At 43.3% G+C, this 26,708-nt stretch overlaps 1 protein-coding gene across 1 annotated transcript in view; it reads left to right on the top strand.

Moving 5' to 3' along the window:
* Positions 1 to 23,693: 23,693 nt before the first annotated feature.
* The window catches only part of SHPRH (SNF2 histone linker PHD RING helicase), a 46,487-nt gene continuing 43,472 nt past the window's right edge, over positions 23,694 to 26,708 (top strand). Inside the window, exons 1-2 of the mRNA XM_062490127.1 lie at positions 23,694 to 24,329; positions 24,718 to 24,847. Coding sequence (XP_062346111.1) covers positions 23,694 to 24,329; positions 24,718 to 24,847 — 766 coding nt within the window. The remainder of the gene's footprint in view (positions 24,330 to 24,717; positions 24,848 to 26,708) is intronic.

Genomic DNA, 26,708 nt, shown 5'->3' with positions numbered 1-26,708 from the left:
CGGCTACTTCCCGCACCTCCAGCCAGGACACACACCCCTCTGCCCCCGGGAAGTTTTAAAAGTTTTAGGAGGTAGGCAGCTCGTCGGAGAAGAGCCCTAGCCCGTCCCCAGCGGCCCCAGTCCTGAAAGCAGAGTGACAAGCGCTTCTTCCGTTGCGTTCTGATTACCTGAAGGCATCTTTCTCAGTTTAGACATTCCTTTCTCCATCCATAATGTGAGTAAAAGGAGAAAGCGAGCAATCTGCCCTGCCAGCCAAGGGAAATGTCATTTAAAGGTCAGCGAAGAGAGGAAGAATAAAGCACTCTACAGTTCATACTAACTTTTGCGTGTGTAGGGGGCAAAACTGTAATTCAGTCAGAGACACACACACGAAACCAGGGGAAAATACATATTAGTTACTAAGGCAACAGCGGGCAAAACCCCGATGTGCCTTACCGGCACGCCTGCCGTGCAGACAGGCTTCGGGCGGGGAGCGGCGGCGAGACCGGTGACAGAGCTTGGCGGCTGGAAACACCGTGCTGGGAGGGAAGATGCCACCGCCGCCGCCCGAGAGCGCGGCCGGGCCGGGTCCCTGTTGCACGCCGAGCCGTCAGCACCCGAGACAGCGCCCGGCAGCTGCCGGACCGCGGGGCCCCGCTCCGCTGCACCCCGGTCCGCCGTCTCCCTGTCCCGTTGTCCCCCGCCCGCAGCCTCCTGTCTCGCTGTCCCGACACCCCTCCGCCTCGGCGCTCCAGTGTCCCGCTGTCCCGCTGTCCCGGCCCCGCCACCGCCGGCTCGGCCGCCCGCCAGCACTGCGGGGCGCTTCCCCAAAACTTCTGTCTCCAGCCAGGCTCTGCTGGCGCGCTGTCCCCGGATGCACACGCACCGTGTCTCGCACACACACACGGGCTGCTCGCGCACACACGCTCACACACCCGCACACCCTCCCGGGGCTCGGAGCCCGCCGCGGCACGCAGCGCCCCGGGCTGCCCGCGGCTCCGTCCCTCCCCGCCTGCGGGCAGGGTGCTGGGGCCGGCGGGGCTGCGTGTCCGCCGAGCGGCGCGGGGGCTGGAGACGGTCCCGAGGAAGGCGACGCTCCGAGGGGAGCTGCCGTCCTGGCTGCGCGTCCGCAGCCGCAGGCGGGCAGAGCCGCCCGAAGCAGCTCCGCGGGCAGCCCCGCAGCCCCGGGGCCATCTGCCTGCCCTGCCTGCCCCGCGGGCCGTGCCACGGCCGAGCCCCGCGGTCCGCTCGGAAGGTGACCCCTGAGGCGTACCTGTCCGGGTGAGGCAGTGGCTCCCTGCCTGCTGGGAGCGGGCATTGGCGGCTCTCCGGCCGCCCCGAGCTGGCGCGCTGGCGGCGGGGCGACGGCTGTGGGCTGGGCGCGGGTGCCCTCTGTCTTCAGCACCGCTCCACCGCAAGGAAAAAAACAGGTCATCCCGGGCTCATCCATTATCTCATACAGAAGGATCAGTCATTTTCTCCCCCTCCTTATTTTTTTTCGGCTATTGTCTTGTAAACGAGTAAGGAAACATCACCCGAAGTACGCTGCTGCTGCAGGGGAGGTGTTGGCTTTCATGTCCCGTAGCTCTTAATTCATTCTCTTCCTGCCTCAGTTAGCAAGAGCGAGAGTTAAATAAAGCAAGAGGCTGCTGCTAGAAGGGGACTGAGACCACGCTCGGGAGACTCGAGACAATGAAATGTGCCGCTCTGCCTGACGGGCAGGGCTTCGCTATTAAAATAAATATTTCTATTGGGGGGGGGGGGGGGGGGGGAAGAAAACAAAACAGAAAAAATACACTTTAACAAGATAAATCACCTGTAAAGATAAAGGCATAAAAGGCATTGAGATTGCAGTTTTCAGGTCAAGATGAACCTAAATGAAGCACGTGAGAGGCATGCCAGATTAAAATAATACCAGATTGAATAATCATAATTCAGACGACCTGCTTGCATCCCTAACACAGGTCTCGGGTGTTTTACTTGACTGTATGAAAGTTAAAGTTAGATTACCTCCCCGCTGGGAACTCTATAGATATTTGCCCTACTTTTGAAAGAAAGAGGCAAGGGCAAACATTTAACTATTGCTCATTCAGAGATGTGTTTGCAGTGAGTGCTGCCTCAGGAGTGTCTTCTCCTAGTGTCAATATCTGAACTGTTTTTATTGTCACAGAGATAGTTATTTGTCCGCACTGTGTTCATCCATGAGCTGTGTTTATTATGCAGGACCCAGCCCAGAGGGTTGCTGGTGCCTCTTTCCCTGCAGGTAATGTTTCTCAAGGAGGGAACCAGGGTCAGAGGGGCTGCCTGTCCTCTGCCTGTGGGCATGAAGCTTCCCTAAGGCCAGCCCAGGGCAGTTCTGCCAGGGCCAGATCTCGAGAGACATTCAGATGTGCACAAAAGGAGGAACAAAATCCCTTTCACCCAGGTTTCAATGATTAAACTTCAGTTTCTGCCCTTGGCACAATGAACCTTCAGCATGTCAGCAAATTATTCCAATGGTTAAGTTTTGATTTGCTTCTCTGGCTTTGGCAGCAGAAGCATTTGCAAATGCTCCCATTGGTTCTTCCCAACATACAGCACTCTGTACCTTTCACCCCCTCTAACCTGGCATTCACAAAGAGATCAGGTCTTTATTCTGAGGCTCATGCAGAGCTGCCACACAGAGCTCTTCTCCCTCAGTGATGGTGTGACTTTTGCTGATACTGGAAAGCAGGTCACTGGTTCCTGATGCCCAGCCATGACTGCAAACGCTGCCTCTCCCACCCCTGCAGTAGCAGGTGGGAGTAGGTGGTGTAGGAGCGACGGTGAGTAGGACGGTCGGGACGGACGGAGATGAGAGATCTCTAAAGCCAGGTCTTGGAACTTGTGGTTTATTGCAAAGGGCGTGGGGGAAAGAGCCTTGCTTGGAGCTGCCAGCTGCAGCTCGGAGCAGGCCTGAGAGAGCAAGAGTGAGAGAGAGAAGTTCCCATTACAATACAATAAATCTTTTTCTGTGCTGAATATTCTAATTTTCACTAACCAGTCTAATACAAGATACAAATCCTAGAGCATTTACATACAGCCTATAAAAATCATTACATTACCATACTGTGTTACATTTTAAACTCTAGAAATGACTCTTTGGAGCCCTTCTGCCAAGATAGTAGGGTCTGCTCTGATCCTTGGACCTGTCTGCAAGCAGAGGGAATTGTTCAATTAAGAGGGGATTACTTTCAGCTGGCCATATTATTGTTTTCCAGTTGTTCAGTAATTAAGGTTTGGTATCTCAAAGATGGCTTTCATTTCAATCTTGCTTATAGTTTCCATATTCTCAAAATCTTTCCCCAGGCAATCATATTCATAAGGTTTTCATTTTTCATCTTCTCCAGCATGGTGGAAATGAGCATCAGTCTGGGGCTCATATGAAGACACCTGGAATATCTTTAGGAAACACAAGGGAAAACAGCACTGGGACTGCAGTGGCTTTCATCTTCCCTGACTGTCATGGGGGAAGCAAAGGTTTTCCCCACCGGGAAGTAGAACCACTAACACTGCTGTCTTTGTGCCAGAGAGAGACCAGAGTCATCCCACTGCTTTTTGTCCCTGACTCCTAAACATACTGATCCTGCTGTGGCCCACAGATCTAATATTTCTCCCCTCAGAAACAGCACATGCCCCCTGTCCTGCCACCTTCACAAATTTCTTAACATATGAACAAAAACAATATCATACCCTTTATCATCTGGTAACCATCCTTGAGGCAGAACACGGGACTGCATTTTTTGCAGAGATACGAGCTGCCATCAAGCAGGGAATTTGGGCAAAACCAGAGCAAGGCTGAAGCTGTCTTTAAGCAGTGATTCTTTTCCAAGGGAAATTGCCTGCTGTTAAATATTTTTTTCTCTGTGAAATGAAGGACAAGTGAATAATTTTCATATTCCCATGTTATACAATTTAAAAATCACTTGGAGGTTGATTGAAATATTCTGTTTTGATGACTTCCAAAGTGTTTTGTTCTGTTTTCTTTTTAAACATTTTATATGATGCAGAACAGTTTTAACTTCAGATAAAATCAATAATTAACATAAAGTGGATGTTCCAGTATTTCTTCCAAGAAAACTATTTTTTTTTCTACTCCTATTTCATCAGAATTATCTCTTTTTTAAAGAAAATTTGCTACTGGAAAACTTCTGTTCAGCTCTTATGAGAAAGGCCAGTGTATTGCAGAAAATATTTTGAAAGGAGGTTTGTTTGGACTAGCAATGGCTGAAGCCTGGAAACCTGTTTTGTTGAAATCCCACTTTTGGTTTCCTTAACTGAGCTACTCCCTCCTCTACTTCCTACCAAGAGAGACAAGTCAGATTGACTGTCTAGCTGTCCAGACTCTCCAACTAAATTATTGGGGAGATTTAAAGCTATTCTGCAAGGATCAATGCTGCTAAAGTTATACAATTTTATTCTGCCTTGGAAACAAGTGGAAAGCTCATGTGTTCCTGTCTGAAGAAAGTTGAAACATATACCAGCTATCTGATGAATTGTCTCCAGTCCATTTTATTCCACTCACTCAGTTGCTTTCCTTTTATGATTTAAAAATGTTGCCTACTATATATAGAGTGTGCATGCAAAACATGCATAGGTAGCCTACTGTTGTAGGTAGTGAATTGTTTGCTTGTGAACAAAGATTCAGAAGCATCATCTAGTATGCTTGCCCAGATAAAACAGGGATTTAATCTTACTAATATAGTCAATACATTTTCACCTTTTGTCCTAGCAAAGTAAACATTTCTCATAGATTTTTGTTTAAAACATGCAAGCTACAGCATCGTTTTTACCTCCTTTACCTCCTTTCTTGTATTTAGGCTTTCAAGTTGCCCTATCTTTAAATAAAAATAAAATAAATATACTGAAATAAAGCAACAGCATTTTTAAGTTTTGATTGCTTATACTTACTTGATGCAACTGCTAAGAAATGAACATAAATTGATCGATGTCTGTATATATGGAGCTTTGTAGGTCTGATTGCTCAGCTGTTCCTTGTACTAGTAGATCCATTAAATTTATATGGGATTAACCCATGAAATTTAAGACTCACTTCTGAGATACTTATAAACTCACAATAGCTTCTAAACAAACCTATGACTATATGGGGTTACTCTTTTTATTTTTTTTTTTTGACAGGAATAGGCACCCATTGAACCCAAGGATACCCAGAAATTTGAAAGCTAACATTGGTAGTCATCCAACACCCTCTTGTCCACTGTCTCAAGTCACACTACTGTCAGCATATTTTACAGATTTAGGTGATTTTACATTCTTTTAAAATTTCCTCCTCTGGGGCTTTCTCAGGAGGAAAGTGTCAGCCTGGTTATGATTTCAGATGTCTTTCAAACAAATGTGAGATCTAAATCAATGCAAAATTCAGTATTCAGGGATGTCTTGTAAATTTTTTACACTCTCTGAGGATTACAGACTCCATGAAGTGATAAATAGAGCGGATTTATTCAGACATTCAGCAGTTTTCATCTTCAGCTAGCAAAGCTGTTAATAAGCTAAGAGTAATTCTTCTTACATTTAAAAATAAGTAACTGATTGCTTTTATAACTCAATATTAAAAAAAAATTCAGCAGAAATGCTTCATGCCAACTGCTGAAGAGACTGGAAAAATGTGGTCCACAAGACAAAGGGCCTGATCTCTCCTCAGCTGAAATTCATCTCACAAATGGTTCCCCTGCCACAAGCCTGTGCCCTCCAAGCAATGGCATGCAATAGTCAGAAGCAGCTGGTTTCCATTCCTTACAGAGAGGCCACGACTCAAATCTTGAAGGTTTCCTGCTCTTGTGAAAACCAATGACAAATTTTGGTCTCATGGCAATGGGGATGCTCCCAAATAGTGAATGAGAAGTCAGCTGAATGTCTTCTCTGCTGATCAACATGACTGTTCAGTCCTGATAATGTTTAAAATAATTCCTGTATTTATTTTCTAACTGCAAAAATGTACTTAGGGTGCCCCCTAGGCCAAAATGCTGCACAATGTTTACAACATCCTCTCACATCAGTTCTATTCAGTTTGATTAATTTTGATAAAACTCCCTCGCCATGAAATCCCTTGATTTCACTGAAATTATCCCCTGAGATAATACATGAGTAAATAGATAAATCTCTGCTGAGACTTGCATAACAACAAGCTTACGCTACACCAGGCCAAAAGAAAAGTGCATTTCAAAGTCAGAGGTCCACAGTTCCTGAGCTTCAGACTCTCAATTTAAAATCCACAGACTTCTAATTTAATTTGGAAATGTCAGTCTGAATCATTCTGGCTGAACTCACCAGACAGGGACTTACATAAGTGCGAAAGGAGAGACAGTACCTTGGAAATATGGGATTTAATACAGATTAACGAGACAGGTCTACTTAATTAGATTGTAACTAACAGGACAAGGAATTTAACAAGAAGTCACCATCCCTTACGGAGACAGATTTGGTACTCTGTGGGAAATATGGCAGCTGAAGCATCAGCTAGCCAAATTTTCCAGTGATTTTCAAGGACAGCTCCATGTAAAGCCATCTGCAGGAATTCAGTCTGGTACCAGTGGAAACTGGTAACACCTACACATGGAAAGGAAGTCCTTGCTGTGCAGATGAAGGAAAAGTGTTCCTGCTCTCTCCTGCCATCTCAGCTTTCAAGCTGCAGCCCAGGGTAAGAAAGATTGCAGATTGCAGTTACAAAAGGAACCAGTAACTTGTGAAGATCTAAAGTTTACTCAAATTGCACAATGTAACAACACATCCCGGCACTGCTCCCAGAGAAACTGCATGCAGCTAGCGATCTCTGAAATTTTCCCCATGACTACAGTAAGCACTGAAGAAAACAGCTCTGTGTTTACCAGTTGTTACTTGTGTCCTTCATTTCTCCACACAAAACTCTTGTAGATATTTTGTAAAACAAAAAGAAGGAAAAAAATATTAAAAATCACTAATATCTGAGGTGGAAAAGGCTAGCAGTCTTTTAAAAAGGAGAATCTTTTATACACAACTAAAGAATCAGAGGAAGTTTTACAAATATTAGTTTACCAATTAAACAATACGTGCCAAATACCTGACATACTTTAAAGAACCTTTCCAGTGCTTTAAAAGAAATTTAAAAGGAAAAAAATGCTCAAATTAACATGCTGAATACCTCCCTGATTTTTTTTCCATCTGCAGCCTGTTTCTGTTTATGTAACACTGTATACAGGATACTTTATCAGCTTCCCTAAATTCCTATTTTTGAAGCCTGAAATAGCAAATAAAATAAGGAGGAACAGAATACCTTAAATATTTGTAGGATTTTGTGGCGACCTTTAACTGAAACGATCTCATTTTCTACACTGCACCTCCTTTATGCATTTGCAGTTGTTCAGGATGGATGGAAAGGATGCCTTAAAATCACTGCCAGCAGACTGAGCTATATTAACTTTTTTCTCACTATACCTGATTGGAAATGAAATCAGAGATGTCAACTAGGGAAACTTCCAGCTTATTGTTCTAGTTTCATAATCATTATTTTCATTATTTTTCTAAATGTAGGTAATGTGACAGAATAGCACATCATTGTGTAGTAACTCAATAAAATAATTTAAATCTGTGCATGTTTTGGCTGGAACAGAGTTAATTTTCTCTGCAGTAGCTGGTGAGGGCTGTGATTTGGATTTGTGCTGGAAACAATGCAGAGATAACACAGAGAGGTCTTTGTTTCTGCTGAGCAGGACTTACACAGAGCCAAGGCCTTTTCTGCCTCTCACCCCACTCCACCAGCGAGCACACTGGGGGTGCACAAGGGTTTTGGAGGGGACACAGCTGGGACAGCTGACCCCAACTGACCACAAGGATAATTCAAACCATACAACATCATGCTCAGCATATAGAGCTGGAGGAAGAAGGAGCAAGGAGGGGACATTTGGAGCAATGGTGTTTTTGTTCCCAAGTGACAGTTACACGTGATGGAGCCCTGTTTTCCTGGGGATGGCTGGACACCTATCTGCTCATGGGAAGCAGGGAATGAATTCCTTATTTTGCTTTGCTTATGTGGATGGCTTTTGCTTTCCCATTTAAATTGCCTTCATTTTAACCCATGAGTTTTCTCATAAAATACTAACTAATACTGTATTTCTTTGTAATATATAGCTATTACTTAACGCAAGACATACACAACAAAAATCTGATACCCAGAAATAGAATGAGGATATGGTGCACAAACTACGCTCCTCCAACTATTTGCAAATTATTTGCTACATTTGTTCAAAAAGTTAATGCAGAAAAGCACCATTCCTACAAAATGAGAGGATAGCTCACAACAGTATTAAAAATAGTTCTCACTAAGTGCTTACACATTTTCTGACATCTCCTGTGCTATAACAACAACAACAACAAAGAACAGTATCAGATGACATCGTTTCTTTACATACTTATTTATAGTCATCATACGGAATTGCCTTGATAACAGACTTTATCATTTTGACTTTCCATCCAAGCAATGCATTTCTGGAAGCATTTCATTACTTCAGGATCTATTAGAATCATTGTTGTAGCTCTCTTTCTCCTCATTTCCCTGACAGTATGCTGCTGTGGTTTGATGACAGATTAATTGCTTTTTCTCTGTGACTTCCTTCTGATGAAGTGGCTGCACTGTCTCACTGGCCACCTGCCCCTGCAGGGATGTCAAGACCTTGATACTCACTGGGTTGCCTGGCTCCTCAGCTAGTTGCTATAACTGGTTGGTCCTTGGGGTGCTTCAAACCCCAGCATCCCAGTTCCTCCAGAATCAGACATTCTCAGTCTTGTTCACCAATGCAACTCTATTTGACCTAACATTGGATTTATCACAAAAATTGCCTTTATTAAGGCAGGAAAACAAACATTAAGTGCAACACGACCATGGGTGATAAAATGGCTGAAGTCCACCTGACCCAGCTGCTTGAATTCATTGACTGTGAATGCCTGTCCTCAGTAAGTAAATTCAAATGTTTTTTATCTCTAATTTCCACCAGCTTTTGTCACCCTTTCTCAAAGTAGGCAATATTTCATTTGTATCTCTAGTCTACTTGTGATTAATGACTCACATTTGGTTCATGTATTAGATCACAAAGCTCCAAACATAACACTTAGATGTTTCCTTAACCACTATTATAACTTTTTGGCTCTACCTGAGCAAAACATGCTTACAAGGCATTAACAGATTCTGATTTTCTATAAACATTGAAGTAACAATGTTGTGAAATACCAGACCCTCTCATACACTTTGAATTGGACATTAATAATGTGCCTAAAACCATTAGTTTCTTTAAAAAATCTTACTTACTATTTGTGGCCATGGGGCTGAACTGAAAACGATCAAAAAGGAAGGCCAGGAGCAGTGAAGAAAACTCAAAGAGAAGAGTCTCACTCAACTAAAGAACACTTTTATCCTCCTTGTCTAAGGAAATAAAGCCAGCATGTTAACTGTGCCTATTGCCTCCACAGCCCCTTCCTGACAAAATACAAAAAATATTCAGTATGCAATTGTGGAAGATAATTCAGTGAAATTCGGAAAGGTCTCAAAGGTAAATAAAATTTATTCAAATTTTTGAATGTCAGTAGTCAAGTTGAAGAAGATGACCAGCACAAATACCCATACTGGGACAGAAGTAAAATTCTTCACTCTGAGGGAAGTGAGGCACAGATATAGGTTGTCCAGAGAAGCTGTGGGTGTCCCATCCCAGGAAATGTTCAAGACCAAATTGAATGGGGTTTTGAACAATCTGGTCTAATGGAAGATGTCCCAGCCTAGGCCAGGGGGCTTGGAACTAGATGGTCTTTAAGGTCCCTTCCAACCCAAACAATACTATGATTCTATGAAATAACCAGCAGTTGCTACAGGTGCCCAGGCAGCACAGCTCTAGGCCAGCTGCAGAATGGGGTGTCTCTGTCCTGGGGAGGTACAACTGAGTCCTCACGAGAAATGACTTTCATGGGTGGAGGATGGAGTAGTCATTAGGCAGGCTGATGATACGTATTGTGCCTGATATACCAGGTTCGTGTAGGAAAGTGGGGTCCTCACAAAACCTCTATTCCCCTCATGTATGTAAATCATGTGTAGATTATTAATTGTAACTCACAAAGTGATTCTTGAAACTTGTTCAGAAATGAGCAGATGAAGCGACAGAAAGAATGCATGGCTGAGTAGCTGCCTTTCCATACTGTAAATAATAGTTCATAGGTAATCAACCTTTGCTCACTAAAGAGAATGTGTCTAAATAGCAGTTAGTTGCATTGTTTAGAGAATGTCCACTTCCACATGATGATTATATGTAACCAGTGTGTCCTTGTGGTGTTCAAATTTTTCTGTACAAGTTTGTCTTGAAAGTACATACTAATTTCATGGTATAGTCTTTATTTTTATTCTAAAGGGTGTTTCCTCAATGAATATAGTATGTGCTTGTTTTCATAGCATATGCTTGTTTTTGTTTCCTCTTTTCTTAGCAGCAGCTCCTGAAAAGACTCTTTTCATCACCACTGCACTTTTTATTCATTTGTATACCATAAATAACAATAATACCCAATAAATTAACCCAAACCAGTTCAACCGATTTGTCAGCTACTGTCACTACAGTAATAGACAGCTATTGATTTCCATGTCCTTATTTAAATTCAATTAATACTTGCGTGTGCTGCGTATAAGCATCGCAATTCCTATTGTGCTTCAGATTTCTAAATTATACCTGCACTTAGTTTATCTTTTCTTCAGCTGGCTTTCATTTTTCTCTAAATTCCAACCACTGCCAGCAGAGGATGCAAATCTGTACCTCATTCTTTCTTCTTGCTCTCCTTTACCAGGCAATGTAATATACACCACTCAATTTATATATTTTCAATCCATTTTCTAAGTCATCCTAAAATTTGATTCTTCAGCCCACACTCACATGAAAAATCTTTGTGTGCTTTCATTTTGCGACTACATGTAAATAGACTGATGACACATGTATAGAACTTAATCCCAAGGAATATTTGGACATATACATAACTCCACTCTCATTTAACACAGCTTTTAAGTTTGTGCCCTCATTTTTCTTTATAGAATTTGAGGAGGAGGGTAAGGAGAGGAAACCAGGGATATGTGGTGAGAAGACTGGCTTCAGCTTTGCTTATGTAGTCATTTTTAATTTTGTCCACTCATTTCTAGTATAGTAAAATTAAAAATTACAGTAAAGCTAAAAAAAAAATGAAATCTACCCAGTAAAAATTCAGAGGAAGTACTACTCTATGCAGTGAGGATCACACCTGTTTTCCCTGAAGGAACAGAAATCTTGGCCCATTAGGTGTCAAAGGAAATCCTGATGCTGCAAGACCAGAGCTCACAGTGGCTCCTTGAGGCTGCAGGGTAAGTGTGAGAGTGTGGAAGACCTCTAAGGAGTGTTAAAAAAAGTCTCTTAACATTTCACAGTTGTAAATTGTACTGCTTAGAATTCTGAGATCGAAATGCTTTTTCTCTTTTTCTAATTTAACTATCTTGATTGAAGATATGAAATGTGGGTGAGAGGAAGATGTTCTTCAGTTGGATGTTATTTTTAATTTCATAGTGTAGAGAATGTATTCAGAAATCTTTACTTTGAATGCAATCTGCATTCAGTGCTGGTAAAGAGTATCAAAACTTCACAGTTTATGGGATAATTTTTGTTAGATGCAGTTCTTACTCTGTGGACAGAAGCATGCAATACCTACAATAATTATGGTAATTGTGTATTGGAAGTGAGATATTCCATAGAAAGCTATTTGTTTAGCATATAATAGTTCAGGCTGTGAGATAAGGAAGTATCTGCACTTGAAAGACAAACAATAAACCTCCCTGCAAGGGAGCAGGCTGTTCTTCTGTTACTTCATTTTATACACATCTTAAAGATCACTCAAATTGAAGTTTTCTTGCTCCAAACAACACTAACTTCACCAGAACCCCTCAGAAATGCAAGGCATATATGGGGAACAAGCAGCTTGGCTCCCCAGGAAAACACCTTGCCTGTGCAGAAGCAGATGTGGAAGGGGCATATTGCCTGGGAAAGGTGGCATCAAAATGTCAAATCACACCAAGCTCTCATCAGGCAAACCCAACCCAAAGAAAAATTTTGGCTGAATCCAATAAGGCCAAACTGTGCAAGCCCTCGAGTCAGAAGAAGCTGAAACAAGAAATCTGTAAGGATTTACTTGGTGTAGATGCTACCTCTATTTCCCTTCTCAAATGACGCTGAGTTTTTGGCTTCAGAGCAAGGAGCAAAAATTTTGAAACAAGACCAGCAGCTGCAATAATTCTTCTGGAGTTACCAGGATAGCAAAGCAAAACAAAACTTGTCATCCAGGGTTACTTTTGATGGGTAACTCGTAAATAATGGTGACTGGCTGGTTGTCTGCAAATAATATAACCTTTCTGCGCTACCAGAGACATGTCTTCAGGTCTTCTGACATCACACTCCTCAACAATGCCTTGATCTGTGTCCAGAGCAGGACCAAACCCAGGGCAGCAGCAAGTGCAGGGAGCTTACCTGAGTCTTCTCCTTTCTAGCATCCCATCAGCAGCATCACATGGCACTGCCATACTTCTAATCACTTGGGTTAAAACTGGATAATGTGGATATTTTCTACTAGGTTAATCTTTTCTGGAAGGCATCCTGACAAATGTGGTTTCCAAGCAGGGGTGAAAGGAAAAACCACCCTTGACCTTGGCACCCTCATTGCTCTCCTTGTGGATCAGATATAGTACGGCTCCCAGGGGGCTGCTGGTGGTGGGAGACCCCAGCAGGTGTCCGTCAGGGCAGACCCTGGCAGCCAGGGCCCACCCCATCATCCCAGCAGGGATGACCAGGAAGGGTCAGTCTAGGCTGGTGGTGGCCCTGGGGCCCTGGCACCAACATGCCAACTTATGCTTTGGGCAGGAGTCAGAACTGTTGCAAAATTCATCAGCCGTAAACAAGATATTTACCAAGCCAGCAGATAAGCATTACTTGTTTTGCTGATATCTCTCCACACAACATTGTAGTATTGTTATTTATATCCTATAACATCTTAATCATTTATCACTTTCCATCTGTGCAGCAGACCCAGGATTTCATCAGCTAGGAACATCTGTAGGTCCATAAGCATCCCAGGAGAATATTTTTGCAAATTTTTTGTATTATCTTCCTATCGCCTAGAGAAACAAACCATAGCTAATGAAAACTAATACTTTGTTGGAAAAAAAGGGAAAATATTTATTTGGTTCTGACCCCATTACTTTCTCTCGCAATCATTTTTCAAATAAAAGCCTGTTATCTCTCGATAGCTTCCAATTACCTCCTCAATTAAAAAGGTTTATTTTTACTCAGGCAGGGTCATGAGATGTAATATTTCACTGTTTCATTGTGTGACAAGGTGGGTTTTTTTTCCCTGAGACCGTGCTCAGTGATGCACAATCATTTCTGCTGACTCATTTCCCCAATCAGAGAATGTGGATGCTACAAAGTCCAGCTAGGAGGCATGAACAGTCCTGTAGTACACAGATGGGGAACCATGTACGACAATGCCTTGGAATGAAACCAGTCAATAAGAAAACCCCTCAGAGACAGCAGGAAGGAGATTGGACTGAAGCACAGTTTATTATTGACATTTGTGTGCAAACTTTGGAACTCTAGAGCTACATGACAGGTTATACATCTCCCCTAGTAAGATCACAGTAGACACAGAATTAGTTTTTGTTGTTTTACAGCTATAACAAAATACTTACATCTGGGTTTGACTGGATGAGGAAAGACAAAGTCAAAAGTAATAACAAGAAAGCATCTACAATTGCTGGAGATTAAAGAATTATATTAAAATTTGATCACAAATTTCTGCAATTTGAAGTGGCAAGTATGTATAGAAGTACCAAAATACTCAAACTGCTTGCACCCCTTGTGCTGGTGATAAACCACAAACCAGAGCTGCTCATTTACGTGGGCCATTCCATCAGTCTCCATTAGGTTGGGGTCCCTGTGGTACTGTGTAGGAAAACAAACCAAAACACACATTTGGAGTCCCAGACTAACTTCTCATTGCTCACTGCTCATTGCAATTCTAAATTTTAGGCCAAAGACAGGCAAAAATACAGTTTGGTTAATAAGCCTAAGTGTACGCATACTTAGAAATACAGCGACATTTATATCCAGAGAAAATATCTTTTCTCATTAGTTCAGGTTGTTGCCTTAGTGAGTTCATGGCCCAGGCCAAAGTAAAATCTCAGCTCAGGGATGATTCAGGCACCTTTCTACTACAGACTAGCTCCAGGGACCCACAGTGCTGCACTTGACTGGGTCTAAAGGTTTCTGCTGTCTTAACACTTCTCCCTGAACAGCAGCATCAAGTGAGTATCACCACAGATTTACTGCACCTTTCAGGGAATAGTTACAAAGGACCAGGTGCCAGTAGCAGCAGAAAGCAGCCAGTTCTGCTGCCCAGCTGAGATCTGCTTCACCCTGTGGCTCAGAGTCGCATCATATCCACCTCCCTCAGACACTGCAGAGGGAAATATCCCTCTGTCCCCCACCAGAAATGCTGCCTGGTGCTAACAATATCCAGGTAAGGTGCAGCTCCCTCAAGCACCGGGCAGTTTGCTGACAGTTTTGGGGCATCTCCTCGGCTCTTCCATGCCCTGTGCAGTCCGTGAGTCAGCACTGCCTGCTCCTGCAGCCCAGAGCCAGAGCAAATGCTGGGCGGCACACAGCCTGCCCCCTCTGAAACCTGCTGCTTTTTCTGACTCAGGTAGTCATCCATGTGGACTCTAAGGTGAATTTGAACTGATAATTGAATACAATACTCCTCTGAGGAGAATTCTTCTTCTTCTTCTTCTTCTTCTTCTTCTTCTTCTTCTTCTTCTTCTTCTTCTTCTTCTTCTTCTTCTTCTTCTTCTTCTTCTTCATTATTATTATTATTATTATTATTATTAACCCTCTGCAATGAGGCTACATCAATCTTTATGTACTTGTTTTAACATCAAACCTTGTTAAACTCAAAGAAAACATCTGTGGAGGCAGATTTTCATCGGCGTTAAATAACATTGATTTCGGGCTTGAGAACTGCAGATCTTTCTATACTTCTAAGTTGATAAATCAAAGCAATACCAACTCTGATACAGTTAATATTTTCCTTGACAGAAACTACCAAGACTGCTTATCACTACTTTATGAGGAAAGAGGTAAATAAAATAGTTCCAGAAGACTGCACATTTTTGTTTCAAATTTGATTAGATTTGCCTTTTTTCCACAGTATAAAACATAGGTAAGAACTTTGCAAGTTTTTGTTTGCTTGGTTTTTATACTACAGAGAGAGTTAGGAATTCAAATCTTCTCTTGCCAGAGTGTGAAAATCAGCATTTTTCACTGCCAAGAAATATATCTCTAATAGATAATGTCTGAAATATCTCTTTGTTGTGAGAATCCTTCCTCTTTCTTTAAAAGCACTGTGCCCTGTATTACGTTACAAATATCTATATTTTGAGCCTAAATTTCCAAATGCTTTTACTGATTTTATTATAAACATTTTATTTATTTAATTCCAGTTTTATCAGAAGGTTTGTTTTTTTCTCAGGAACTGCAAACTTTACCTTTATGCATTTTTGGTACATTAAAAACAGGCTTATAAAAGGAATATTAAAGCAATGAAAACACCTTATTTAGGTATATATTTAAATAACTCCAAGAACTGGATTCCAAATCCTACATAGTAACTCTAGATTATGTCCTAGATGCAATGACATTTTTTTTTTCCCTGCTCTATATTTAGATAGTCTTTTTAACTGTCCTTTTCCTCTTGGAAAAAGGGAGATGGGCTTAACTCCCACCAGTGACAGATCAGCTGCTGCTGTCAGTCCTGAGGTCAGGTGATACACCTGTTTTCACAAAACCAGCATGTAGCTTAGCTGAGTGGCAGATGGACAAGGGTGTACAAGAATTGTGCATACACGTGAGCTGAGACAGATGGCCTGCAGTGTGTTATTCTGTGGGGTGCAGGTAGATTCCCCCAGGAGATGCTATGCTGAGAAGGCACAAGTGGTATGTTGAACTTCTCTGTTTTGAGGAAACAGAAAAGAGTGGAAGTCCTGAAGAAGTGAAAAAGGGGAGGCTTGCCATCATAGCTCCATGGTGTTTTTTCCATGCTGTGTTCTTAGCTTACTGGCTTACATGATTGCTTCTGGCACACAGTAACACTCTGCACTTTGTAGCTCTCCAAAAAATATTTGAATCCTCCACGCTTTTGCCCAAAGCAGCATTAAGCACTGTGGATGGTAGCAATTATATGATAACATTTTCAAAGTCCCACTAGGATAGTTATATTATTTTCTATTACACATACCAAGTTTGGAAGTTGAGTAAAGCTTAACCTGTGAAAATAATTTCCTACCAGGGCACAGAGTATTGCTCACAATTTTATTAATCTGGAATAGACTGGAACAACATTATGCCTCCACTGGGGTCCATCTTCCCATTTCTGTCACGTGGTGATTTTTATCAAAGGAGCTGAATAGATTTTCCTGCTAGTTAACTACCCAGGTAAACCATGTGTTTGCTGAGGCACAGCATAACATACAGTCATTGTAGTGCACAGAATAGAGCCTACCTGCCCTCAGTTTTATTCATTTGCTACAAACATTCACATTTCCTGCCAGAATCAGTTTGGAGACAAATACAATTTTGGTTTTCTTTAGAAGGTTTCTGCTTGCCTTTACAACTAGAAAAGGACTTTAAAATATCACAATTAACATGCTGTTTTCTCCATCCTCCCTCAAAAAAGAAACCCTTTGCAAAGTAGCACACCTCTTGATTATATTTGCTTACTCTTTCTGGGCTTTAAGGGTAGCTACTGAAAGCATAGGGGGATTTTTATTCACAGGCAAGGGAGGCTATGTTCTCATGAGTGGTCAAAAAAATCACATGGTTTTATTTTATGTCATATTCTCTTCTCTTTATGCTGTTCCTTTTTATTTTGTTAGATTAAATAGCAATTATCTTCTTTCATGTACTGAAGTTTCTTAGAACAGGAGAAAAATTACTGGGTGCTAATCCCTAGGTTCCTTAGTCATTAGCTGCTGAATAGAAATGGGGAATTTTCCACCTGCCCTCAACCCTTATTTCAAAAGATAGGTTTGTAAGTGACTAGACAGAAAAGCAAAACTCCTTAAGACAAAAGATGGACACGGTGGATGGAGATCCCTTTGTATCCTTCCAAGAAATGCCTCAAACACTCCTATGGAGCCACAACAGACAAGATAACAGTCAACTGTTCCATGAGATAAGCCAAGAGATCTGTAGGTAAGAGATTTCCATGAGATGTGCGAAGGCTGTGCTGCGGGGGAGATGACCCTTATCCCTGCAGTCAGGGGGAAGAGGGAGTGATCCTAAGGCATCATGGCTCTGCTCTGCCCTTTCACTAGATCCACAGTCTTGGTAACCCCTCTCTTTGTTCCTCTATGTATAAATTGTTACTTTTAGAAATAAATTAGCTGCCCTGCCCCCATGTATTACGGCAGCATGGTCTCACCTCCATGTCTCCCAAAAGTAAAAACTGGTGTTTGAAATCCCTCATGAGAGAGGTTGAGAATACAACCACCTTACAGACAAATCAACAGGCCTGCTCTTCTTTCTTCCCCAAAACAGGGACAGCTCTTTGGTAAGATTTGTGCCTCTGACTGTGTTGGAGTATACTCAAGAACTTCAGAACTAGTGTTCCTGACACTCCAAAGACTTCCATTAGCTTGCTCCTGCTGGATGCAGGACAGATGATCTCTCTCCTCCTCCCTCTTTTTTCTTTTATCTCTTTACTTTTTTCGCACTCTCCTCTTTCTCATATGATATTGCAAGATTTACCAATATAGCCTCTTGCTAACCTTCATCTTTCCATTAACAAATGTGAATTTTTCTTCAAATAAAATTGCTACTTTTTAAAGGACCTCTAGTGTTGTTTCACTGCACCTCTACCCAAGGGTATTTTCAAATCTGAGTCACTTTCCCCTCCATCTTGTGTTGCAAAATTCTAAGGGGTACTGAGTCTTGACCCAATAGGTGGGCAGGGAGAGCTGGGAAGTGACTTCTCAGCTTTAAGCCAAGAGGGGTTCAAGCAGTGCCAAGACAATGGCTACCTGGGAAAGGCCAGAGCACGACTGCTACCCTGTTTGGAGTTATATTCCCTTTCCCTCAGCAAAAAGATCATGACAAGGTTGTTCATCCTGAGAACTAGGAAAGATACTTCCCAAAGGAGGGTGAGAGAAAAAGAGAGGCTCAGACAGATTTTTTCATATAGAGCAGGCACCCTCTTGGGACCATTATGTTTTCCCCCCTCTTCTGAAAGCAGAAATGTTCCTCTCCTGCTTACTAGATTACAGGACATACAGATGAGAAAATAAAGTTCAGTTTCACAAATGCTTTATAATATAAGTCTTTAAAGACCATCATCACTATCAAGGAAAGCAAAAATCCCAACCCAGGAGAGGAAATGCCTAATAGAAGACATGGACGTTATAGAAATAGAAGAGCTAATTAAATGATAAGATTTATTAAGAGATTCATGGCCCTTCTACAGAGATGTTGCTCTGTAAATGAGACTGTGAACAGATCTCACTGAGGCATGAATTATTGTCTGCTATTTCCACAAGAGTTCTGGAAGTGTATGATTTTCTTTCCTGTTTCCCAATGCTGGTTAAGTCAAGTGGAGGAGGGCAAGCAGCAGTCACTTGTGGCTCAAGTGGCTCACAGCATCAGTTCATCAACAGCAGGTGCAGGACACTCACATGAGGAGTCACACCTTTGAGGTCCCCTGTAGGGGGACTCTACGTTGTCACAGACTGACAGCATGAGCTCCTCACCTCAGTAAATGTGATAGAAGTTGTCCTCAGGCTGCCCTCACTCCTGCCATCAAGAGATCCTGAGAATGAGAAAATCGGATATTTGCATCTTGCAACACAAACATGGACGTCACTCCTTTAAAGGTAGCTATCTATCCTACTTATCCATGTGTATATGGATGCTTACCAGTAGTAGGAGTGAAACAAAGTAGCTTCACAAATTCCTAGCAAAGCGCATCACTTCAGCTGCTCACTGTCTCACAAATTGAATCAACAGGCATCCTGGCCTGTAACAGCCATAGTGTGACCAGCAGGAACAGGGAAGTGATTCTCTCCCTGTACTTGTGAGGCCACACCTCGAGTTCTGTGTTCAGTTTTGTGCCCCTCACTTTAGGAAAGACATTAAGGGACAGGACTGTGTCTGGAGAAGGGCAACGGAGCTGGGGAAGGGTCTGGAGTGCAAGTCCTGTAAGGGGCAGCTGAGGGAGCTGGGGGTGTTTAGCCTGGAGAAAAGGAGGTTCAGGGAGGATCTTACTGCTCTTTACAACTTCCTGAAAGAAGATTGTAGCCAGATGGAGTCAACCTCTTCTCCCGGCAACCAGCAACAGGATGAAAGGACATAGCCTCAAGCTGTGCCGGGGAGGTTCTGGTTGGACACCAAGAGCAATTTCTTCACAGAAAAGGTGATCAAACACTGAAATGGACTGCTCATAAGAAAGTGGTAGACTCACTGTCCCTGGAGGTGTTTAAAGGAAAAACTGGACGTGGCACTTAGTGCTATGATCTAGTTGACAAGGTTATCATTCAGAAGCTGGACTTGATCTCAGAGGTCCTTTTCAACCTAAGTGATTCTATGTGATTGTGTCTTCCCTTTCATCTCTGTTCTGCAGCAATTTCCTGTTGTAACACAGAATCAAGCGGTGCTTTTTAAGCTAATTTTAATCTAGGAATGTGAAATTTAACATAGCGAAAAACAGCCAAACCACCACAGCATAAGGGCCAACACTTCAAAGCTACTGCACACCACGGTTTTGAGCAGCTCTTCTGAACCCACCCTTTCAGAAAGGCTGAAAATGGTAGAAAATCAACACAGGCAAGTAAGGAATTAATCTATAAAAACTAATACTAAAAAATGGTTGAAAGAATTGTTATAAGAGATAACCCCACATTCTTGCTGTAAAGGGCTATTTGTGTACTTACAGCTGTCTCCAATTATCGATCTGTGCATTTTGCAGGATCATTTAGGTTGGAAGAGACCTCTGAGATCATTGAGTCCAACCTTGGACTGAATACCTTGTCAGCTATTCCACAGCACCAAATGCCATGTCCAGTCTTTTCTTGAAGACCTCCAGGTACAGTGACTCCACCACCTCCATGGGCAGCCCATTCCAGTGTTAAATTGCTCTTTCTATGAAGAAACTCCTGCCAGTGTTCAACCTAAGCCCCCTTTGGGGGAACGTGGCTTGAGGCCACGTTCCCTCATCCTGTTGGTGGCTGCTGAATAGAAGATGCCAAACCCTACCTGGTTACAGGCTCCTTCCAGGTTGGTGCAGGGAGTGCCAAGGTGCCTCCTTTTCTCCAGGCTACACACCCCCAGCTCCCTCAGCCACTCCTCGTAGGATTTGTGCTTCAGACACTTCAGCAATTTCACCTTCCTTCCGTAGATTTATTGAAGTGATTTATGTTGTTAAAAATTATTTGGCCTGATTTTGCCTTTTCGCAGTGCTAACAGCCCAGAAACTCGCTCTTTCAATCGCCCTTGCCAGATGCCTGAGCGGTTCTCTCTGTTCTGCCAAGTGTTTCACGCACAAAATCACAGAGTGGCTCACGATGGAAGGGATCACAGGGGGTCATCTGGTCCAACCTCCCTGCTCCGGCAGGATCATCCTAGAGCACACGGCACGGGATTGCAACCAGGGCGTTCTCGAGTATCTCCAGCGCGGGAGGCTCCGCGCTCCCCGGACAACCTGCTCCAGGACACCGGCACCTGCATAGCGAAACTTTTCCCCAGGTTCAGCTGGAATTCCCCGCGCATTCCCTGCACCGCACCAGTTTCCCACGCCCCACCCAGGGCACACCCCCCAGCGTGCCGCGGGGCCACGCCTGCCTGCGTGACGTCACAGCCGCGCGCCCGTCACGCCCTCAGCCGCGCCCCATTGAGGGCACCACAGCCTTAACCCCGCCCCCTCGCCCGGGCACACCTAATTGCGCCTGCGCCGCTCCCCGACCGTCCCGCCTTTGTTCCGCTGACGTCAGGAAGGGGGCGGAGCAAACGGCACGGTTCCCGGAGCCCATTGGCTGCGGCTGGGGCCAGAGCGGGTGCGCGCGCTTCCCTTCCACCCTCTGCCCGGCGGGCTCCGTCCGGCGCTGCCAGGGGCGGTGCGCTCTCACGCCCCCCGGACCCGCCCCCTCGCCGCGGGTGCGCGGGGGGCCCCGCCCGAGCCGGGAGGAGCCGGGGCTGCAGCGTTACCTCCTCTCCGGTACGTCCGCGCCTCCACGCCCCGCTTCCCTCACCCTGCGCCCCCGGGGCCGCACCCCGCCCTCCGCTGCGGCCGCGAGCGGCTTCTCCTCTCGCCTCGCTAGTCCTGCGCGGCGCGAGCGCCGCGGGCGGCGGCGGCGGGCAGCCCGAGGCCTGTGCGAGCGGCCGCGGGTAGCGGTGGATGCCGCGGGCCGGCTGCGCGGTGACTGGGGCGCGGCGGTGGGTCACCGCAGCCGCGCAGAGCCCGCCGGTGGCAGGTGTCGCGGTGGTACAGTGCCGGCTCCAGAGGTATCGCATCCCGCTGCTGGGCTCGCCTTGCTGAGCTTCCCGTCGTTTTCCTCGTTCGGGACGACGACAGCTGTCCGCGCCCCTGCGGCGGAGCGCTCGGTCCGGGAGGCCCCGGGCCTGGCCCCGGGGGCGGCGAGCACTCGGTGCGGCGGTAGAGTCGCGGGGCTGCCCCTGCAGACATCTCCGGCCGCTGCTTCCTTCCCCTCGTAGGCACGGCTCTGTCGGCAGCGGTCTTTTGGCCGCTGGAGCTGTGAGCAGACCCCAGTCACAGCGAGCGGGAGCGGTTCCCTGCCCTTGTCCCTCAGAGTGCGATGGCCGAGCTGGCGTGCACAGGCGGGCCGGGGTGCCGCGGGGATCCCTCTGCCTCTGGGCTGAGTGCGGTGTGTGCTCGCCGTCGGGATTTGCTTTGACTGCTGTCGGCATCGCTCCGTGTGCATAAACATTATTTGGAAAAACTCGCCCGCCCTTCTCTTTAGTCTGTTGTGTAATTGTGGGAGACTGTCATTCTCTACAACTGGCTGAAAGGAGGCTGTAGCCGGGCGGGAGTCGGTCTCTTCTCCCGAACAACTGTGATAGGATGAGAAGAAATGGCCTTAAGCTGCTCCAGGGAATGTGTAGATTGAACCTTTGGAAGAATTTCTTCACAGAAAGGGTGATTAGACGTTGGAATGAGCTGCCCGGAGAGGTTGTATAGTCCCCATCCCTGAAGGTGTTTGAAGGCAAGATCGGATGTGGCACTGAGTGCCATGGGCTAGTTGACATGGCGGTGATCAGTCACAGGTTGGACTCGATGACCTGAGAGATCTTTTCCAGCCTAATCGATTCTGCGTTTGAATTTCAAACACAGCAAGATTTGTTTTTTCCACGATATTACCTTTGGATTTCATGAATTATCAGTTAGTGTTTGCTGGTTTTTGGGACTTTTTTTCCGAGACCCTTGCAAAATTACTCAGTAACAGGAGTTCTGTTCTGTTCCAGCATAAACCTGTTTAACATTAGGATTTGATGTACTGGATTTAGTAGCTTGGAATATTTTCCTCTTATTTTCCTACATTCCTTTAAAAGTTGTATGCACAAGCTGAGTTGACACATATATCTATACTGACAGTGTAATATGAGGTCACAGATCTATTGCTGTGTTCAGGCTTCTTGTAAAAATCTTGAAAAAAAAAGTTCCTACTTGTTTGAGTATTTAATTATGAGCATATTGGTTTGGCTGTGTAGTTATTAGTTTCCCAGATGGGTCTAATACTCTGTCATTTGCTTCTTCATATATACAGTTTATCAGGTGTACTTAATTTTCTTATTTTATCCTCAAAATCTGTTCTGCGCCCAAGTTCAGTTAAGGAGTTGAATGTTAATTTTGATTTAGGTTTGTAGTTAGTCATTAAGACTCAGCGCTTAGTTTGGTGACTGGTGCCCCTGAGATGCACAACAGATAACTAAGGGCTCTTCTGCAAGCAGTTAGTACATCCAGGGCCCAGGATGCACAATTTCCTGCGAAAATTATTCAAAACTAGTAGCAAGGTCATTGGGAACTTTCAAGGACAGAAGGTGGTAGCTTGGACTCTAAACCATATTTCGTGTAGTGGCATCTTCAGAGTAGCCCTGTGTCAAGTTTGTTTAAATTTTCAGCTCTCTGTAGGTTTTGAAAGGAACAAGGAATTGTATGTGTATTTACCCAATTCCCGCCCCCAAATCTTCTGTACTTCCGCACTTTTTTGTGCGGAGGTTTGTTTTGGTGTTTTTTGCTGTCTCCCTCCACCCCCATCTTTGAAGGATTCCCCTGCTTCTTGGTTTATATCTGTCCCACAAGATTCTGAGTAACAGCTCTGAAATGAAGCCCTCTTGTTGATCTTTGTCTGTAACTGTAGCAAACTTCTAAGATGTAGTAGGAGATCATGCTTCATGTCCAGCTTTGTGTGATGGCACAGGAATAGGAGAGGCCCTCTAAAGCTAATGCTTCTGAACAGTTTGAGTGCTTAGCGCAAAAATTTGTGTCCCAGAGTTTTGCACAGTGAAATTCTAGTGTGAACATTTGATTTTGTAATGCCTGCTGTTGACTTACTTACTTTACCTTGCAGATACTGCAAGTTCCATTGAGAAAACGGCAAAATGAGTAGTCGTCGAAAACGCGCACCTCCGTCCAAAGTGGATGAGGAGAAGAAGAAAAAGCTCTGCTGGAATATGCATGAAGACCGGAAAAATGAGATGGTGACATTAGATGATGAAGTAACCAATGAGGTTACTCCAGTTCCAGTTCCTAGCACTTCTGCATCCTTCATTGTTATAAACTATGATAGCACTGATGAAGATCTTGTACAGAAAGAAGGTGGTGGCTCAAAATCTGTTTTGACAGTTAATGATGAAGAAGACTCTTATTCCATCTTGGCTCCTGTGTCCGTACAGCTGAATATTATAGTCTTACCATACCGTGCAGATAGGTCCTGGAAGGCTTTGTTGGGAGAATTTGCTCTTCATCTGCCTTCTGGGCAAATTCTAACTGATGAATTCCATGACAGGAGCTTTACTTTAATGAGAGGAGACTGTGATGGTGAGCTGCAGGTCTGTGTTCATGAAAGAAGTGAAGAAGAGTACAGTAATGGAACAAAAGAATACATGGGCACTTATGAACAACGTATTCTGGTGGAAGCAACTTTAAGTGGTGAAATACTGGAAGGCTTGAGATGGTTGCAAAAGAAAAAGATAATTGGACTTTATCAAAGACCCAGAGAGGCTCAGGACTTAAAGGTATGCATTCATTATACTTGTTCTGCATTTTGAAAGTTTTGGGGTTTTTTTTAAATATAAAATAAAAACATCTGAACAACAAGATCTGGAAGCTACTGTGTATTTATAATGTGAAAATTTATAGTTCCTACATGCTTTTGTAATGTTTTCAGTGTGCTTTTTCCTAGAAATAGATTTTTATTTTTTTTCACCATTAGCAATGTATTACCTGAAGGAAACACAGAAGCTTTTGCCTGTATTTCCTCTATGTGGTGTTTTTAGTAGATTTATTATATCTGTCTGTACTTGCTAATTTTCAAACTATTATTATTATTATTGTCATGCTCTTCTGTTTGTAATATTCCTGTCAATTTAATAGTTAATTGTTGACTGTATAACCTTTTCGCAGGTTGGAATTTACCTTCTTGAAGCTGGGCTAAGTAAACCAGAATTTCTCAGTGATGGAGGTGGAAGACCCAAAAAAGCTAATCAGATTATTCAAAAACTCATGGAAAAGTTCTACAGTTTTTTAATTCCAGGTGAGGCAGTAAAGTTGATTGTTGATGAACAGAAACAGTTTTGTCTTGTATAGTAGTTGTATCAGAAAATAGTAGTTATTCCTGTAATTTAGAACAACTCTCATTTTCCAGGCGGTGTTATTAGGTAATTTACTCGATACTATTATTGGGTCATTAATCACATGCTAATTGGTTTATGCTGAAATTAGAGGTTATAATTCTTCTCTACAGGTACTGCAGCATAGAGATGTTTAGGGTCCTTACATTTTTGGGAGCAAATACAGTTTTCACTGGTTCTTGGGGGTTGTTTGAACAGATCTACAGTATCTTTTTCTGAATTATACAGGAACAGTGTAAAAGAACCAGGAATTAAATTTGGAAAACTTGTTCCCAGTTTGGGTCTATCACCCAACTGCAGCAATAGCTTTCTTTTTGGTTTATATTATAAAGTAGTTACAATGTAAAATACTACAAAATGCAGCTTTGTAACAGTTTCAAGAATATACCATTGCAGATTGAGAAACATAGGCCTTGCTGTCTTTAGAATTAAAGATATCTTTGCCATATTACACTTATTAGTAATACAGATTTGTGTTGTGATGTCTTAGAAAACTTGTGGAAAAAACAAGCAACCAACCTAACGAACCTTTGTCTTGTTCCAGAGTGTAGAGTTGATTTGAAATTTTGGCTCAAGTCTCATTCAGTGACTGTAGTATACAGAGTTTGTGTTCTTGTGACAGAAGCCTAGTCCCCATCCCAAATATGACTGCACTTTAATTATAAAAGGCAGAGTTGTATAAAAAGTCAGGGAACTATGCTGAAGAGAAGCTAAAAGGAAGAGCTAACAGAATAAAATCTGAACATCCTTACCTGCTGCAAAGAACAAATGTGCAATTGTGAGGAAAGGACTTGAGATGTACCAAGGGATGGGCCAATACAAGATACTGCACATAAGAAATCATCCTTTCAAATACTGAAGTCTTACTGACACAAATGTGTCAGTTTAGGTTTGTAAGCACAATAAATCAGATCCAATAAGAGATCTGTAGAATAAATAGTTTAGGGTCTAGAAATGAATAATAGTGTTTTAAAATCCATTAGGAGAAATACATTTGCATAAATGCATTAGAAGCAGAATAGTTGCCAGAGTATTCATAGACTTGAGATGTCTAAGGCATATGTTAGAGTGCTGAAATAAAAGTAATGCTATAGCAGAAAGCACAGTTTTCTTCCCTGCATATCTTCTCATTGTGGAAGAGTTGGGGAAGGAAACTGTGAAGAAAAATACTAATTTTCTGCTGGAATCTGGAGCATTTGACTTCAGTACACTAAAGGATGTGTTTATATGAACTACCTGGTTCTGTGTAGCTTACAGGTGAAGAGGCACTTTCTGAAAGGGAAGACATGCCCTTCAAAGTTAGTGGGCCAAGTATGTGGAGCTGAGCAGTTGGGTGGTCATGCCTTAACTTTTCTGAAGCCATGCAAGCAGCTCAGGTTTGTAAAGGAGCTGTGTTGCCAGCTGGTAAAGATTCTGACCTTTTTCAGCATGTACACTTTTATGTGCTGTAAAATAATCATAGAGTCTTGATTTCATGCCAATGAATGCCATGTAAATGACAAAGGAAAATAGCTGACATGGAGAACAGAAACAAACGATTGCTAATCACCAGTCAAGTCCTCCAAAGGCATGTGCAGCTTAATGTATTACTAACACTTTGAGAGAGAGAATGATTGGTGAAATGGTATCAACAATGTTTAAATGTATTATTCAGCATAACAGAGATGAAGAATGACTGAAAGCTTGCAGGCAGACTAGGCAATGGAGTTTCAGTAGAAATTCAATAGATTAATAGAAAACAATGCAGAAGAAAAAATTATGGCC

This window comes from Cinclus cinclus, chromosome 3 (assembly GCF_963662255.1).
Source record: "Cinclus cinclus chromosome 3, bCinCin1.1, whole genome shotgun sequence".
Taxonomy (NCBI): Eukaryota; Metazoa; Chordata; class Aves; order Passeriformes; family Cinclidae; genus Cinclus; species Cinclus cinclus.
The sequence above is the reverse complement of the archived record's forward strand: the minus strand, read 5'-3'. Positions and strand labels throughout refer to the sequence as shown.